Source organism: Hylobates moloch, unplaced genomic scaffold (genome assembly GCF_009828535.3).
Source record: "Hylobates moloch isolate HMO894 unplaced genomic scaffold, HMol_V3 SCAFFOLD_1, whole genome shotgun sequence".
In the NCBI taxonomy this organism is placed as follows: domain Eukaryota; kingdom Metazoa; phylum Chordata; class Mammalia; order Primates; family Hylobatidae; genus Hylobates; species Hylobates moloch.
This window is the reverse complement of record NW_026652276.1, coordinates 95,956,967-95,973,905: the sequence shown is the minus strand read 5'-3', so window position 1 is coordinate 95,973,905 and position 16,939 is coordinate 95,956,967. Positions and strand designations below refer to the sequence as shown.

At 53.9% G+C, this 16,939-nt stretch overlaps 1 protein-coding gene across 1 annotated transcript in view; it reads left to right on the top strand.

Moving 5' to 3' along the window:
• The window catches only part of FBXL18 (F-box and leucine rich repeat protein 18), a 196,509-nt gene extending 190,539 nt beyond the window's left edge, over window positions 1-5,970 (top strand). Inside the window, exon 5 of the mRNA XM_058442445.1 lies at window positions 5,137-5,970. Within this exon, the coding sequence (XP_058298428.1) occupies window positions 5,137-5,170 (34 nt within the window). The 3' untranslated portion in view covers window positions 5,171-5,970. The remainder of the gene's footprint in view (window positions 1-5,136) is intronic.
• Window positions 5,971-16,939: the final 10,969 nt, after the last annotated feature.

The following is a 16,939-nucleotide window of genomic DNA, read 5'->3' as shown; positions in this document are numbered from 1 at the left end:
CTCAGCCTCCCGAGTAGCTGGGATTACAGGCACGCACTGCCACGCCTGGCTATTTTTTGTATTTTTAGTAGAGACGGGGTTTCACCATGTTGGCCAGGCTGGCCCCAAACTCCTGACCTCAAGTGATCTGCCTGCCTTGGCCTCCCAAAGTGCTGGGATTACAGGCATGAGCCACCGTGCCTCGCCTAAACCCAGCTTTTTGGGAGGCCAAGGTGGGAGGATTGCTTGAGGCCAGGAGTTCAGGACTAGCCTGTGCAACATAGCCAGACTCTATCTCTAGAAAAAATTTAAAAATTAGCTGGGGATGGTGGTGCATATCTGCAGTTCCAGATACCTGGGAGGCTGAAGCAAAAGGGTTGCTTGAGGCCAGGAGTTCAAGACCAGCCTGGGCAACATAGCCAGACCCTATCTCTAGAAAAAATTTAAAAATTAGCGAGGTGCGGTGACGCACGCTTTCGATCCCAGCTACTTGTGAGGCTGAGGCAGGAGGATTGCTTGAGTCTAGGAGTTTGAGGCTGCAGTGAGCTGTGATCGTGCCACTGCACTCCAGCCTGGGTGACAGAGCAAGACCCTCTCTCTAAAAAAAAAAAGAAACTTCAAAGTATCTCTGGATCAGAAGCCACTTTGACCCAGGAAGCAAGGCGCATGCACATACACACGCCTTTGCACACGCATGTCCATGGCGTGTACAGAGGCACAAGTCTGAATTTCACTGCATTTCACTTCTTGGTTTGAATCTCCTGACAGGGCCTCTGAGGTCAGAGCCCCAGGCCTAGAACACGAATTCCACTGCCTAGAACCATCTACTGAGGCCCCAGGGAGGAAGCTGGGGCCAGACAGGTCCTGGCTTTAAAAAAAAAACTATATATACATATATATATATACACACACACACACACACACACATACACACATATATGTATGTATGTATGTATATGTACTTTTTTTGTTTGTTTTTGGCAGAGACAGAGGTCTCACCATGTTGGTCTTGAACTCCTGGCCTCAAGTGATCCTCCCGCCTCTGTCTCTCTAAGTGCTGGGATCACAGGCGTGAGCCACTGTGTGCAGTCCTGGCTTTATCGCTCCTGCTGTGCACCCCTCTCTGAGCCTCAGAGTCGTCCCTGGCCTTGACATCTCCCCCCGCTAGGCCAGGAGACCAAGGCCTGGTGACTGATGAATGCGGAAACTAGGTGGGGCCTCTGGGAATGATGGAGGGCACGGTGGCTGGCGAGCAATTCCACCCTGGAATTAGGTGAATCTGCGGGCTCCCTCTAGCCCAGTCTCCCTCCCCTCCCCAGCCTTCCCTCCTCTCCTGCCAGGAATGCTGCCAACGCTAGGGATATGCCGAGGCCTGCTCTTCTCCTAAATGAAGTCTCTGCTGCCGGCATTAGCTTATTTTCTGCAGAAAGCAAATTAAAGGGGCTGCTGAGGAAGGTATTTGGATCCTTGGGGCGGCTCCCAGAGTCCTTGCACCTGTCCAGGGGTGGATCTGGCCTGGGGGGCCACCATAGTCCCAGGGGCCCAGTCCCAGGCCCCTTCCTGGAATTCCCCTTCCCAACCCCTGCTCCTGCACGTCCCAAAGCCTCCCCGGCCAGAGTGGGGAGGGGGGACTTGCCTGCTTCGTGCCTGGGGCCCTAGCATCAGAACGGCCAGTTGTCTGTCCCTCTGCGGGCTGTTTTGGCCTCTCAAGGTCACAGACCGTGTCTTTAAGTCTCACTATGTTTTTTTCTGATTATAAAAGCAATCGATTTCACCATAGAAATGTCAGGAAATAAGGCTGGGGGTGGTGGCTCATGCCTGTAATCCCCAAGATTTGGGAGGCTGAGGAGGATCACTTGAGGCCAGGAGTTCAAGATCAGCCTGGGCAACAGAGTGAGACCCCATCTGTACAAAAAATACAAAAATTGGCCAAGCATGGTGGTGCGTGCCTGTCGTCCCAGCTACTTTGGAGGCTGAGGCAGGATCACTTGAGCCCAGTAGTTGGAGGCTGTGGTGAGCTATGATGGCGCACTGCACTCCAGCCAGAACAAGAAGGAGACCCTGTCTGTAAAAAGAAAAAGAAAAAAAAAAAATAGGCAGTGCCTGCGTCTACCCCCTGCCTCTCTTCGGTGCATTTTTCTCCCTTTGTCTTGGGAGTCTGAGGCTCTGGCCCACCCCTCCCCACCTTCAGTGTGTTTCCTTCCACGGGGCGAGGTACAAAGAGGGACTGTCGGAGGGAGGGCTGGGTTCAGGGCTGGGCACAGGGCGGGATGAGGTGGGTGAGGGTACCCATGAGCTTCTTGCCAGGTCTGCTGTCCCAACAGCAACTCCCCCAGCCGCTGAGGAGCCCCCTGCAGAGCTGGGGTTGAAGGGGCAGCTTGTCCCCCCACCTTCAGCAATGGCAACCTGCAGCAACTGGAACAAGGCCCCACCGTAAAGCTCTGTGTGTCCCAGGTAAGGCTGAGAGAGAAAAGACCCGACCGCTTTCATCTCTTTCCTGGCAGGGATGGGGTTCTTTTTTTTTTTTTTTGAGACGGAGTCTCGCTCTGTCACCCAGGCTGGAGTGCAGGGGTGCGATCTTGGCTCACTGCAAGCTCCACCTCCCGGGTTCACGCCATTCTCCCGCCTCAGCCTCCAGAGTAGCTGGGACTACAGGCGCCCGCCACCACGCCCGGCTAATTTTTTGTATTTTTAGTAGAGACGGAGTTTCACTATGGTCTGGATCTCCTGACCTTGTGATCCACCTGCCTCGGCCTCCCAAAGTGCTGGAATTACAAGCGTGAGCCACTGCACCTGGCCAAGGGATGGAGTTCTAAGGCAGGTTTCCTGGAACCCTACAGCTGTCTTTGTTTAGCTGGGGAAGTGGCTTGTAGACCAGGTCAAAGGACAGAAAGCACTCATTCATCCATCCATTAGCTTATCTATCTATCTATCATCTATCTATCTATCTATCTATCTATCTATCTATCTATCTATCTATCTATCATCTATCCATTCATCCATTCACCCATCCACCCACTCTTCCGTTCACCTACCCACCCACCCACCCATCCGTCCATCCATCTATCCACCCATCCACCTATCCATTCACTCATCTATCCACTTCTCCATCCATCCATCCATCTATCCACCCATCTACCTATCCATTCACTCATCTATCCACTTCTCCATCCATCCATCTATCCATCCACACACTCATGCATCCATCCATCCATCCACTCACCCATCTACTCACTCATCCACCCATCCACCTACCCACCCACCCACCCATCTACTCATCCATCCATCCACCCAATGTGGTAGTGTGCACCTGTGGTCCCAGCTACTCAGGAGGCTGAGGTGGGAGAATCGCTTGAGCCCAGGACGTCGAGGCTGCAGTGAGCTATGATTGTGCCACTGGACTCCAGCCTCAGTGACAGAGCAAGAGCCTGTCCCTTAAAACTAAGAGGAAGTGGCGGTTTTGGAGAGCAAATGCAGCCGGGCCAGTGGCTGGAGAAGCCCCAAGTGGTACTAGAGCAGGGTGGCTGTGGGATTGGGTATTCTGGGTGGGCCTCCCTTGGCCGTTCCTGGTCAGCAGTGGTTCGTGAGTTCTGGGCCACCAACCCTCCTGTGTCTTCTTTAGCAAAGTGGAGGGGCTTCAGGGTCACCAGCCCCCTGGGATATGCTGAGGGGGCAACTCTGGGCCAGGAACCCCTCACTGGGTGGGCACGCAGGGCAGGTGCTGTGGAGACCTGTCCCCCAGAATAGCCGCCTGGTATGCCTCTTCCTGGCCAGGCCCCGTTGGGTAAAGGGGGGCATGGCAGAGAAGGTGGGAGGGAATCAGGAAGGACCCCACCTCGGAGCACCAAGTCCTGTCCACCCGGCCCCACCACACTCCGATCTCAGAGCCCCCGGGGGTGGGGAAGGAACCCATTTTCAGAATCCATTTCCTCCCTGTCAATTACAGGGAAATCAGAAGAGAGAGACGATGCCAGAAAAAAACAAAACAAAACAAAACAAAACCCTCCACAAACCATGAAAACATCCCCTCTCCCCAGCGCTCCACCCTGGCCTCAGCATTGCTTTCCAGAGATTTCTTGGGTGAGAAGAATGAAATTCAGTTCAAAGAAGTGTTTATGGAAAACAGCGTCCAGTGTCCAGTGCTGGCGGGGCAGTGGGGTCCTCTCCTGGGAGGCGCCTCGGCCTGTCGGGGGGACGGCTCTGAGAGTCCCCTCCAGTGTCCCCCATGGGGTTGGGCGCTGCAGGGAGCACTGCAGGTCGGGGGAGCAATGCTCAAGGTCAGTGCCCAGCAAGCTGAGGTGGGAGGCTCTGGGTATCCGAGAGCAGCCAGACCTCCTAGGGAAGTGGGCGGGTGGCCACAGCCTGGGTTGCGTCCAATGACAGGAGTTTGCTCTTGCACAGTGCTGGAGGCCAGCAGTCCGAACTCAAGGTGTGGGCAGGTCTGGCTCCTTCTGGAGGCCGTCGGGGAGGCTCTGTTCCAGGCCTCCCTGCAGCTTCCCGAGGCTCCAGAAATCCTAGGTGTTCTTGGGCCTGTAGCTGCATCGCTCCCATCTCTGTCTCCGTCGTCACGTGGCCTTCTCTGTGCCTGTATCCCCTCCTTTTCTTTTTTCTTTCTTTTTTTTGAGATGGAGTTTCTCTGTGTCACCTAGGCTGGAGTGCAGTGGAACGATCTCCGCTCACTGCAACCTCCGCCTCCTGGGTTCAAGTGATTCTTCAGCCTCAGCCTCCTGAGTAGCTGGGACTACAGGCGCCCGCCACCACACCTGGCTAATTTTTTGTGTTTTTAGTAGAGACGGGGTTTCACCGTGTTAGGATGGTCTCGATCTCCTGAACTCACGATCCGCCCGCCTCGGCCTCCCAAAGTGCTGGGATTACAGGTGTGAACCAACCCGCCCGGCCCCCCTCCTTTTCTTGGAAGGACACCGGTCACTGGATTTAGGGCCCATCCTAAGCCCAGGATGATCTCATCTTGAGATACTTAACCAATGACACCTGCAAAGATCCTGTTTCCAAATAAGGTCACATTCTGAGGTCACAGGTGGACAGGAAGTTTTGGGGGAACATCATCCAACCCCCTGCAATGGGAAAATTGACATGCAACTGTTTGTTGTTATTTTTGTTTTGAGAGGGAGTCTCCCTCTGTTGCTCTGTTGCTAGGCTGGAGTGCAATGGCACAATCTCGGCTCACTGAAGCCTCTGCCTCCCGAGTTCAACGATTCTCCTGCCTCAGCCTCCCGAGTAGCTGGGACTACAGGCGTCTGCCACCACGCCCAGGTAATTTTTGTTTTTGTTTTTTGAGATGGAACCTTGCTCTGTCACCCTGGGTGGAGTGCAATGGTGTGATCTTGGCTCACTGCAGCCTCCGCCTCCCGAGTTAAAGAGATTCTTCTGCCTCAGCCTCCCAAGTAGCTGGGATTACAGGCGCCCACCCCCATGCCCAGCTAATTTTTTTACTTTTAGTAGAGATGGGGTTTCACCATGTTGGCCAGGCTGGTCTTGAACTACTGACCTCAAATGATCTGCCTGCCTCGGCCTTCCATAGTGCTGGGATTACAAGCATGAGCCACCGTGCCTAGCCAAATTTTTGTATTTTTAGTTGAGACAGGGTTTCAGCATGTTGGCCAAGCTGTCTCAAACTCCTGACCTCAAGTGATCCACCTGCCTCAGCCTCCCAAAGTGCTGGGATTACAGGCGTGAGCCATTGTGCCAGCTTTTTTTTTTTTTTTGAGACCGAGTCTTGCTCTGTCGCCTAGCCTGGAGTGCAGTGGCGCAATCTCGGCTCACTGCAAGCTCCGCCTCCCGGGTTCACGCCATTCTCCTGCCTCAGCCTCCCGAGTAGCTGGACTATAGGTGCCTGCCACCATGCCCAGCTAATTTTTTTTGTATTTTTAGTAGAGACGGGGTTTCACCATGTTAGCCAGGATGGTCTTGATCTCCTGACCTTGTGATCTGCCCGCCTCGGCCTCCCAAAGTGCTGGGATTACAGGCATGAGCCACCGCGCCTGTCCTTTTTTTTTTTTTTTTTTTTTTTTAAAGACAGGGTCTCACTCTGTCTCCCAGGCTGGAGTACAGTGGCACAATCAAGGCTCACTGCAGCCTTGAACTCGCAGGCTCAAGAGATCCTCCTGCCTGAGCCTCCTCAGTAGCTGGGATTGCAGGTGCATGCCACCACACCCAGCTAGTTTTTACATTTTTTGTAGAGAAGGGGTCTTGCTATGTTGCCCAGGCTGGTCTTCAACTCCTGAGCTCAAGTGCTCCTCCCATCTCATCCTCCAGAGTAGCTGGGACTACAGGTGTGCACCACCACACCTGGCTAATTTTTAAATATTTTGTAGAAATGGGGTCTCACCGTGTTGCCTAGGCTGGTCTTGAACTCCTGGCTTCAAGTGATCCTCCTGTCTCGGCCTCCCAAAGTGCTGGGGTTACAGGTGTGAGTCACTGTGCCTGGCCCACCTACTGTGTTCATACCCTAGTGCCGCGGTTACAGATGCCCACCCACTGGGTGGCTTCAACAGCAGAAACCTATTGTCTTACAGCTCTGGAGGCCAGAAGTCCCAGATCAAGGTGCAGGCAGGGTTGGCTCCTTCTCTAGTCTCTCACGGAGAATCCTTTCCAGGCCTCTCTCCAGCCTCTGGTGGCTGCGGGCCACGCTTGGCGCTCCTGGGCCCGTCGCTGCCTCTTTGCAGTCTCCGCCCCAGCCGTCAGGCACTCCTTACGTGGCAGAGCGCTCTGTGTCTCTTAAGGACCGGAGTCATTGGATTTAGGGCTCACTCTAATCAGGCACGCTTATCTCGAGAGCCTTACCTTAATTCCATCTGCAGAGTCCATTATTCCCAGTGAGAGCCCATCTGAGGTTCCAAGTGGACATGTCTTTTGGGGGGACACCCTCCAACCCCCTACCGTGCTTATCTGTGGGTGGCTGGGTGACCCATCGTCCCGGGGATGAGGGGGTGCCAGGACGGAAGGTGTTCAGTGAGAAAACTGGGGCATTCCTGGGCACACCGGGCCGGTCGGTCCCAGGGGCGTTGAGTAGGGACTGGGATGTGGGTTTTTATAGCCTCCGTGGTAGGCAACACTTCCGGATGGAAGGGGGGGCTCTGGGTGGGAGGAGGGGGACCTGCTGCCCACCCAGGGCCCCTCAAGGACACAGGCTCTGAGCTCAGGTCTGCCTTGGGCAACTCCCTTTTACTTCTAGAGCTGAAAGCTCCACCCATAGCATGGGCAGCTGGTGTGGGTAGGGAGCTCCTGGCATAGGGTGGGCACACGTCACCCCTGTGGGCCCCAAGGGAGATGCCTGGGGGGTTTTTGAAAGCCTCCCGGGGAGGGCTAAAAATGGTCCCAATTAAAATGGGAAGCTGGCAGAGCCTGGGGCCAGAAGCTCACCTCTTCCTTGGCAAGTTGATTCTTTAAAATCCCCAGAAGGGATTAGGTCTCCAGGGACAGCCTGGTTCCAGGATGATGGGAACCAAATTAAACCACACAAGGTGCTCTTTACAGGTGGACGGATCACTGCAGGGGTGAAGCTTCTCTGGCCTCCACACCCATATGGCCCACCCAGGAGTGAAGGTCGAAGGTGCCCTCTCAGGGGGCATCCTGGGGGGCAGAGGCAGTGGGTACAGCATGACTGGGGGGAGTGTGAGGAGGGGTGTCAGCTCTGGAAAGTGTCCCTGGAACAGATGCAGCTCACGTACAAGGCTATGGTTGTCAGTGATACTTTGCATGGGACACAGTTGGACTGCAGGGCTGTGGGGACATCACTGTGGCCGTGGAGCAAAGTACCCACCCAGATCCCCAAAGATCCCCCTCCCTTTTATTTTTCATTTAAAAAATGATGGTAAAATAGGCCGGGTGCGGTGGCTCAAGCCTGTAATCCCAGCACTTTGGGAGGCTGAAGCTGGCGGATCTTGAGCCCAGGAGTTTGAGACCAGTTTGGTCAACGTGGTGAAAATCCATCTCTACTAAAAATACGAAAATTAGCCCGGCGTGATAGCGGGTGTCTGTAGTCCCAGCTGCTTGGCAGGCTTGGGCCAGAGGATTGTTTGAGGCCAGGATTATCGAGACCTTGTCTCTACAGAAAAATCAAAAATTAGTTGGGTGTGGCAGTGCATGCCTGTAGTCCTAGCTACTCAGGAGGATGAGACAGGAAGATCGCTTGAGCCCAGGAGGTTGAGGCTGCAGTGAGCTATGATTGCACCACTGTACTCCAGCCTGGGTGACAGAGGGAGACCCTGTCTCTAAAAATAGTAACAATAAAAAGGAAGAAAAGAAAGAAAAAAAAGGAAGCAAGGCTTTAGCATCAGACAAGTCATGGTGGCTGCTGTTTTCCAAGCCAGACCCTATGCTGAACATGTTGTCCTGTCTTCCCTAATTTCCCTGGCAGGCTGGGAGGTGCTCTGTCTGTGGGGAGGAAATGGGGTTCAGAGGAGCCGGGGGTCCACTCTGGGTCACACCGCAAGCTGGGGGCTGAGCTGGGATGGGAAAACCTTAGGCAGATGTTGGCCCCAGGCCACTTGTAGGCAGTCACCTGGGACAGCTGCTGCCTGACAGATCATACAGCGGAGCACGGCTGCCCGGGGCTGCAGCCGGGACTGGGGACCCAGAGCCCATGGGAGAGGGTCTTACCTGCCCAACCCAGGGAGGGCTTCTCTGGGGAGGTGTCCCTCACCCTGGGCCTTTTGGGATGACAAGAGAAGTCAGGGTGGGCGACGGGAAGGGTTGTCCAGGAAGAAGGAACGGCAGGAAGGGAGTTCCAGGAGGCTGGGACGTGGGATGTGCCGGGGACCAGTGCTGCCCAAGCTTTGGCTGTGGGGGCGGGGAGGGGGGGTGGCAGAGGAAGGGGAGGCTGGGCTGGGGTAGGGAGACCTGGTGGAGGGTCGGCCAGCCTTGGCAGCAACCCTGGGGGAAAGAGCGGCCGCTATGGAGCTGTGGGGACCACCACCCACTCTGGGAGGGTCTGGAAGATAGGGCAGGTGTGCACGAGGAAGGCCTCTGAGACCCTCTTAGCCCCATTTCCAGGGCCAGGCCTTGGTTTCCTGTTCCCAACAGTGAGGGCTCACCACTGCTGAGGGCTGTGCTTTTTTTTTTTTGTAATTGATGTAAAATTCCCATGACATAAAATTCACAGGCTGGCGTGGTGGCTCAGGCATGTAATCCAAGCACTTTGGGAGGCCAAGGAGGGAAAATCGCTTGAGCCCAGGAGTTTGAGACCAGCCTGGGTAACATGGCAAAACCCTGTCTCTATAAAAAATACACAAAATTAGCCAGGCATGGTGGTGCACGCCTATAGTCCCAGCTACGTGGGAGGATCTCTTGAGCCCAGGAGTTTGAGGTTGCAGTGAGACAAGATCACATCACTACCGCACGCCAGCCTGGGTGACAGAGCAAGACCTCAAAAAATAAAATTCCCCATTTCAAAGCGAACAAATCAGTGGCAGTTAGCACATTCACAGTGCTGTGCACGCACCACCTCTATCTAGTTCTAAGATGTTTCCATTGCCCCCAAAGGAACCCCATATCTGTTAAACTCTCACTCCCACAGGCCCCTGGCAACCCCCAGTCAGCTTCTGTTATTTGCCTATTCTGGACATTTCATATAAATGGGATCATTTAATAGGTGACCTTTTGTGTCTGGCTGGAATGTTTTCGAGGCGCACCCATGGTATAGCACAGATCAGGACTTTGCTCCTTTTTAAGGCTGAATCATATTCCCAAGTATGAAAATACCACAACTGGGCTGGGCGCGGTGGCTCACACCTGTAATCCCAGCACTTTGAGAGGCCAAGGCAGGTGGATCACCTGAGGTCAGGAGTTTGAGACCAGCCTGGCCAACATGGTGAAACCCCGTCTCTACTAAAAATACAAAAATTAGCTGGGTGTGGTGGTGCACACCTGTAATCCCAGCTACTCGGGAGGCTGAGGCAGGAGAATTGCTTGAACCCGGGAGGTGGAGGTTGCAGTGAGCCGCGATCGAGCCACTACACTCCGGCTTGGGTGACAGAGAGACTCCATCTCAAAAAACAAATTAATAAACCACAACTGGTCCATCCCTCTGTTGCTGGATGTTGGGCTGCCCCATGTGCCACTATTGAGCAGTTCTTATTGCCAGGATGTTCTTCTGTCATAGAGGGCAGCCTGGCCTCCCTCCGACATCTCCTTGTCTGTTCCTGTAACTGGGGTCGTGTCTAGGGTTTTGAGAGGTGAATGGGGTTCTCTGCTGATCAGATCTTGGCCTTTAAGCCCAATGCCACTTCTGCCACCATGTTGGGGTGCACCTACTGAGCATAGCACCCACTGTGTGCCAGTCGGGGGTGGAACACATGCAGGGTGGGGATGGCAGTGCCCGCCCAGGTGGGTGAACGGGGCTTCTCGTGAAGCAAGCATGACGGTGCCACCTTCTCAGGACCATGCACCCACAGCCCACACTCCTTTCTGGTTTGAGGCTAAGTCCAGGGCCATGGGTGGGGCGCGCTGCTGGACGCCCGTCACGTCCTCACTATGGCCCTTCAGGTGCTGTTGACTCCTTGGGCCCCTCTGTTCCCCACCCCCGAGCCATCATCCCCTGCACCTGTGGGAATTCCAGGGCCCCAGCCCTGCCCTTGAGCCCTGGGGCCCCGATGGCTCTGATGACCGTGGGGTCACAAGTGGGTCAGTGAAGGCCTGCCCGTTCCCAGCTCTGCGCCAACCCAGCTCACCCAGCACCCAGGTCCTACCCCAAAGGGGTCTCAGTCTGGGGGGAGGAAGACAGCTGAGGAAGTGGACCCCAGGAGCCCCAGGAGGGGCTGAGGGGCTGGGAGAGAGTGAAGACTTCCCAAGCAGGGGAAGCCATGCTCCCAGCACGGGGGTCAGACAGGCAAACACCTGCCGGATCCATGGCGGGGAGGGGGGGCGGGGGGGCCTCAGGCTCAGGGAGGGCAGTTCCCGGCAGATCCCACCTGGTCCAGCTAGACTTCCCGGCAGCCAGGCGGGGGCGGGGCAGGGGGGCTCTCTGCAACCTGGGGTGTGGGTACAGGGCCCAGGGCACTATCAAGGGGATGAGAGTGGAACCAACAGTGCGCACCCCAGTCCCTGCTGGCTGTTGCCCCTTGTGCCAGACATGCCTTGTCCCCCCAAGACACTAAGGGCTGGGGCTCCGGGGGTCAGAGGTGGCCACATCCCATTCCTGGCCTCTCACCCTCTTACTCTGCCAGATGGAGTTGTTTTTTGTGTGTGTGTGGGTTTTTTTTTTTTTCCTAGAGACAAGGTCTCAAGAGGCCAGGCATGATGGCTCATGCCTGTAATCCCAGCACTTTGGGAGGCTGAGGCGGGAGGATTGCTTGAAGCCTGGAGTTTGAGACGAACACAGTGAGACCCCGATCTCTACAAAAAAATTAAAAAAGAAATTAGCTGGGCGTGGTCATGGGTGCCTGCACTCCCAGATACTTGAGAGACTGAGGTGGGAGGATGGCTTGAGCCTGGGAAGTTGAGGCTTCAGTGAGCTATGACTGCACCACTGCAATCATAGCTTTTATTTTTATTTTTTGGGATAGGGTCTTGCTCTATCACCCAGGCTAGAGTATAGTGGTGCAAACATAGCTCACTTTGATAGAGACAGGGTTTCGCCGTGTTGGCCAGGCTGGTCTCGAACTCCTGTCCTCAAGTGATCCGCCCGCCTCGGCCTCCCAAAGTGCTGGGATTCCAGGTGTGAGCCACTGGCCCTGGCCTCTATTTTTAAAAAAGAAGAAAAACAACAGAGGAATGCTAAGGATGACTGGCACCACGAGAAGCCAGGAAGAGACAAGGAGAGGGTCCACCCAGAGACTTGGAAAGCCACGGCCCTGCCAACACCCTGATCTCAGAATTCTGACCTCCAGGAGACAGTAAATTTCTCATTTCATTTTTTTTCTTTTTTTTTGAGATACGGTCTTCCTGTCACCCAGGCTGGAGTACAGTAGCGTGATCACAGTTCACTGCAGCCTTGACCTCCCAGGCTCAAGACATCCTCCTGCCTCAGCCTCCTGAGTAGCTGAGACTGCAGTTGTGAGCAACCACGTCCAGTCAGTTTCTGTTGTTTGAAGCCCCCAGTGAGTGCAGCTTTGTTACGGCAGCCACAGGAGACAAACACAGATCTGGAGGGGGACCTGGGCAGAGGTGGGGACGGCTCTGAAGCCTGAGGCTACCTCCTCTGGCTTCTCAGGGGAGCAGGCGAGCATGCATGTGTGTGCGTGCATGTATGTATGTGCCTGAGTGTGGGTTTCTGATGTGCTTGGGGAAGGTTCAGGTTCCCAGAAGAGGCTTAAATACCAACATCAAAGCAGAAGCTAGACCGGCAGGGCTACATTGCAGACAAAACAAAGGACTGGTGGCTGCTATTTTAAACCAGGGCCCCTGGCCAGCCCTGTTCTGGCCTCTTCACCCTGTGTCTGAGGCGGTGTGGGGCTGGGCGGGTATTTAGTGTGGCGGGAGTCAGCATGGCACGGAGGTGGGCAACTTGCCCACACATCCCCCGGCTCCTGCTAAAGCCCTGTGGGGGCTTTCTGTCCCAGGACCAGCGGCCACTGAGGCCCATGACAGACCCTTCCAGAGGGCTGTCAGCCTTGTCACTGGCTTCTCAGGATGTTGGCAGGGTGGAGCACGTCAGACTGGCATGGATTCTCCCAGCCAGACATAGGTGAAAGGTGCTGTGGCCTGGTTCGGCCCCTCTACCCCTTTAAGCATCATCCCACACTGGACTCAGTGGCCCCACTAGTGACTAGTGCTGTGCTTCAAATTGCTACAAAACGTAGCAGTTTAGAACCATCCCCTTATTTTGCTCACAATTTTGCGGGTCAGAAAGTCAGGATGGGCCCAGCTGGGTGGTTTTCTCATGGGGGTTACTCATGCAGTGAAAGCCAGCGCCGCCGGATGCTACAGTTATCTGCGGTGGAAATGCTACATAAGTGAGCCACTACACATCTCTTCCCAAGTCTGAGTTCAGTGACATCACGTTGGTAGCTTGAAGCTGGGAGAATTTACATCACAGACATTGGCAGAGGCTACACATCAGGTTCCCTCCTTATCCCCCACCCCCACCTCAGGCTCAAGCCACCTGAGAACTTGTTAAATATTGATCAGTGTCTCATTGCTGTGATCCCCACATGGGCAGGTCTGGAAAATGTGTGAAACTGGGTTCTGCACCTGTTGGAGTTTTTTTTTTTTTTTTTTTTGACAGTCTCACTCTGTGGCCCAGGCTGGAGTGCAGTGGCATGATCTTGGCTCACTGCACTGCAACCTCCAACTCCTGGGTTCAAGCAATTCTCCTGTCTCAACCTCCTGAGTAGCTGGGACTACAGGCACATGCCACCAGGCCTGGCTAATTTTTGTATTTTTAGTAGAGGCAGGGTTTCACCATGTTGGTCAAGCTGGTCTCGAACTCCTGACCTCAGGTAATCCACCTGCCTCAGCCTCCCAAAGTGCTGGATTACAGGTGTGAGCCACCACACCCGGCCTGCACCTGTTGGAGTTTTATGAAGCATAGCCTCAGATATCCTTTTCTGCCAAACCCTGTGTTTTAGCTATTTTTTTTATTTTTTAGAGAGTCTCACTTTGTCGCCCAGGCCGGAGTATAGTGGTATAGCTTGCTGCAGCCTCCAATGCTTGGGCTCAAGTGGTCATCCTGCCTTAGCCTCCCGAGTAGCTCGACTACAGGTGTGAGCTGCCACACCCAGCTAATTCTTTTTGTTTGTGTTTGTGGAGACAAGGTCTTGCTATGTTGTTCTGGCTGGTCTCAAACTCCTAGCCTCAAGCTATCCTCCTGCTTTGGCCTCAAAGAATGCTGGGTTTACAGGTGTGAACCACTGTGTCCAGCTGACCACACCTTTTTCTTTTTTTTTTTTTTTGAGATAATGTCTTGCTCTGTCACTTAGGCTGGAGTGCAGTGGCATGATCATGGCTCACTGCAGCCTCGAACTCTGGGCAAAAGAGAGCCTCCTGAGTAGCTTAGGACTACAGGAGTGCACCAGCATACCTGGCTAATTTTTTACTTTTTGTATAGATGGGATCTTGCTGTGTTGCCCAAGCTGATCTCAAATTCCTGGGCTGAAGGGATCCCTCTGCCTTGGCCTGGCAAAGTGCTGGGATTACAGGCATGAACCACTGTGCCCAGATGACCCCATCTTTCAATAGGAGGAACTTCAAAGAACTTTAGGGCTGTTTTCTCATGCCACCACAACCCAGGGGGCCAGATTAGCTGAGGATGTGTCCTCTAAGCCCTTCCGTGTCCCTTCTGTTTTCAGTTTCTCTTCTCTATGAGTATCTCTGTCTCCTTTCCTTGGAGGTGACAGAGGGCACCCACGTGCCCAGGCTCACCCAGGCAGTGGGTAACACCAGTGGGTGACAATGTGGATGGCCCGCCATGCCGGACACTCACTCCAATGCCCATTTTACAGATGACAAGCCTGAGTACTGAGTGGCCAGGTAGCCTGAGCAGGATCGCACAGGGAGGATTTGTTCCTGGGCCAATCCCCTTGTTTCCCATCCATGTTCCCTATCCCTGGCAACTTGGGGGACAAAGGCCTATTCAGGCCCCGCCACCTCCAGCCAGACCCATCTTGCAGAGCAGCTGAGCCCCGGTGGCTTGGGGCTGGGTCACAGCCCCTGACTGATGGTGAACTGGCCTGACAGGTAATTTGTACCTTGCATAGGAAGATGCGGTCATTGCCAGAAAAGAACCGAAACTGGCCATGAATAATTCCTGCACTTTCGACAAAAACACCAATACAATGAAAGTTAAATAAATACCGCTCAAGCCACCCAGGCGTGAAGGGTAAAAGAGATAGCGAAAATCATCTGAGCCAGCTCCTGTGAGCAGAGGCACTGGGGCCCTGGTCCTTGTGGAGGTTGGCTGGGCTCCAGCTCGTGGGGAGCAGGTTGGCCTGTGCCGACTGAGGGGGGGGCCACCGCTCTCTTCCCTGTCCCAGGTCCGGCATGTGACCTGCGAGACAGGCAGCCCTGCTGGGAGGCTTCCAGGCCTTGGCCTAGGCTGTTCTTTAAGACTGGAATGCCCTCTGTGCCTTTTCTGCCTAGCAAACTCCTATTCATCCTTGAAAACCCTACCGAGATGATATCACTTCATTCATTGAATGGACATTCACTGAGGTCTGATGGACCAGGCACGGGGGAGAGAGTGATACAATAAAGTGAGGGTCACGCCTGTCATCACAGCACTTTTGAAGGCCAAGGCAGGAAGATCACTTGAGGCCAGGAGTTTGAGACCAGCCTGGGCAACACAGTAAGACCCTGTCTCTCCGGAAAATAAAAAATTAGCTGGGTGTGGTGGCACACGCCTCTAGTCCCAGCTACCCAGGAGGCTGAGGTGGGAGGATCGCTTGAGCCCAGGAGATTGGAGATGCAGTGAGCTGTGACTGTACCACTGCACCCAAGCCTGGGTGACAAGTGAGACCCTGTCTCAAAAAGTAAAATAAAATAAAACAATAAAGTGAAGAACCTCTGATATGGGCTGAATTATGTCCCTCGCAAATTCATATTTTGAAGTCCTAACCCCTAATTCCTCTGAGTGCGACTGTATTTGGAAATACGGTCTTTAAAAGAGGCAATTAAATTAAAACGAAGTTATTAGGTTGGGCCCTAATCCAATATGCCTGATGTCCTTATAAGAAGAGGAGATTAGGACACAGACACGCACAGAGGGACGACCATGTGAGGAGGCAGGGAGAACACGGCGTCTACAAGCTAAGGAGAGAGGCCTCAGGAGGAACCAGCCCTTCCAACTCCTTGATCTCGAACTCCAGCCTCCAGAACTGTAAGGCAATTAAGTTTCAGTTGTGTAAACCACCCAGTTTTTATTCTGGGGACCCTGGGAAGCTCACACAGCCTCACAGGCTTGTAGAGGTGACAAGCATGTTGGGAATATCAGAATATTATTCAGCCCCGAAGAGGAAGGAAATTCTGCCACCCGCTGTGATATGGATAAACCCTGAGAACATTATGCTGAGTGAATAAGCCAGACTAAAGGACAGATATTGTATGATTCCACTCATACGAGGTTCCTAGGGTCATTAAATTCATAGAGACAGAAAGTACAATAGCCAGGGGCTGGGAGAGGGGAATTGGGAGTGTTTAAATGGGACAGGGTTTCAGTTTGGGAAGACAGAAAACAGCTCTGGAGATGGATGGTGGTGATGGCTGCACAATGCGAATATGCTTGAACCACTGAACTGTGCACTTAAAAAGGGTTAAGACAATGGCCAGGTACAGTGGCGCACACCTGGAATCCCAGCACTTTGGGAGGCCCAGGTGGGTGGATCACCTGAGGTCAGGAGTTTGAGACCAGCCTGGCCAACAGCGAAATCCCCTCTCTACTGAAAATACAAAAAATTAGCCGGGCATTTGGTGGCGGGTGCCTGTAATCGCAGCTACTTGGGAGGCTGACGCAGGAGAATCACTTGAACCTGGGAGGCAGAGGTTGCAGTGAGATGAGACTGCGCCACTGAAGACTCCATCTAAAAAAAAGGGGGCAGGGGCCGGGCGAAGTGGCTCACGCCTGTAATCCCAGCACTTTGGGAGGCTGAGGCGGGCAGATCATGAGGTCAGGAGATCGAGACCATCCTGGCTAACACACTGAAACCCTGTCTCTACTAAAAATACAAAAAAATTAGCCAGGCGTGGTGGCATGTGCCTGTAGTCCCAGCTACTCGGGAGGCTGAGGCAAGAGAATGGCATGAACCCAGGAGGCGGAGCTTGCAGTGAGCTGAGATAGCGCCACTGCACTCCAGCCTGGGCGACAGAGCAAGACTCTGTCTCAAAAAAAGGATGGGGGGGCGATTAAGATGGGTAAATGTGATGTGTATTTTACCACAATTTTAAAAGAAGTGCCAAAGTTAGCAACTCAGGAGATGCGGCTTTGCAAGTGTGGCCAACATTGTCTAAACTCACCAATACCTGGTTTTTCTCCCCTTCCTGGGCACAGCAAGACTCTCCTCTCTAG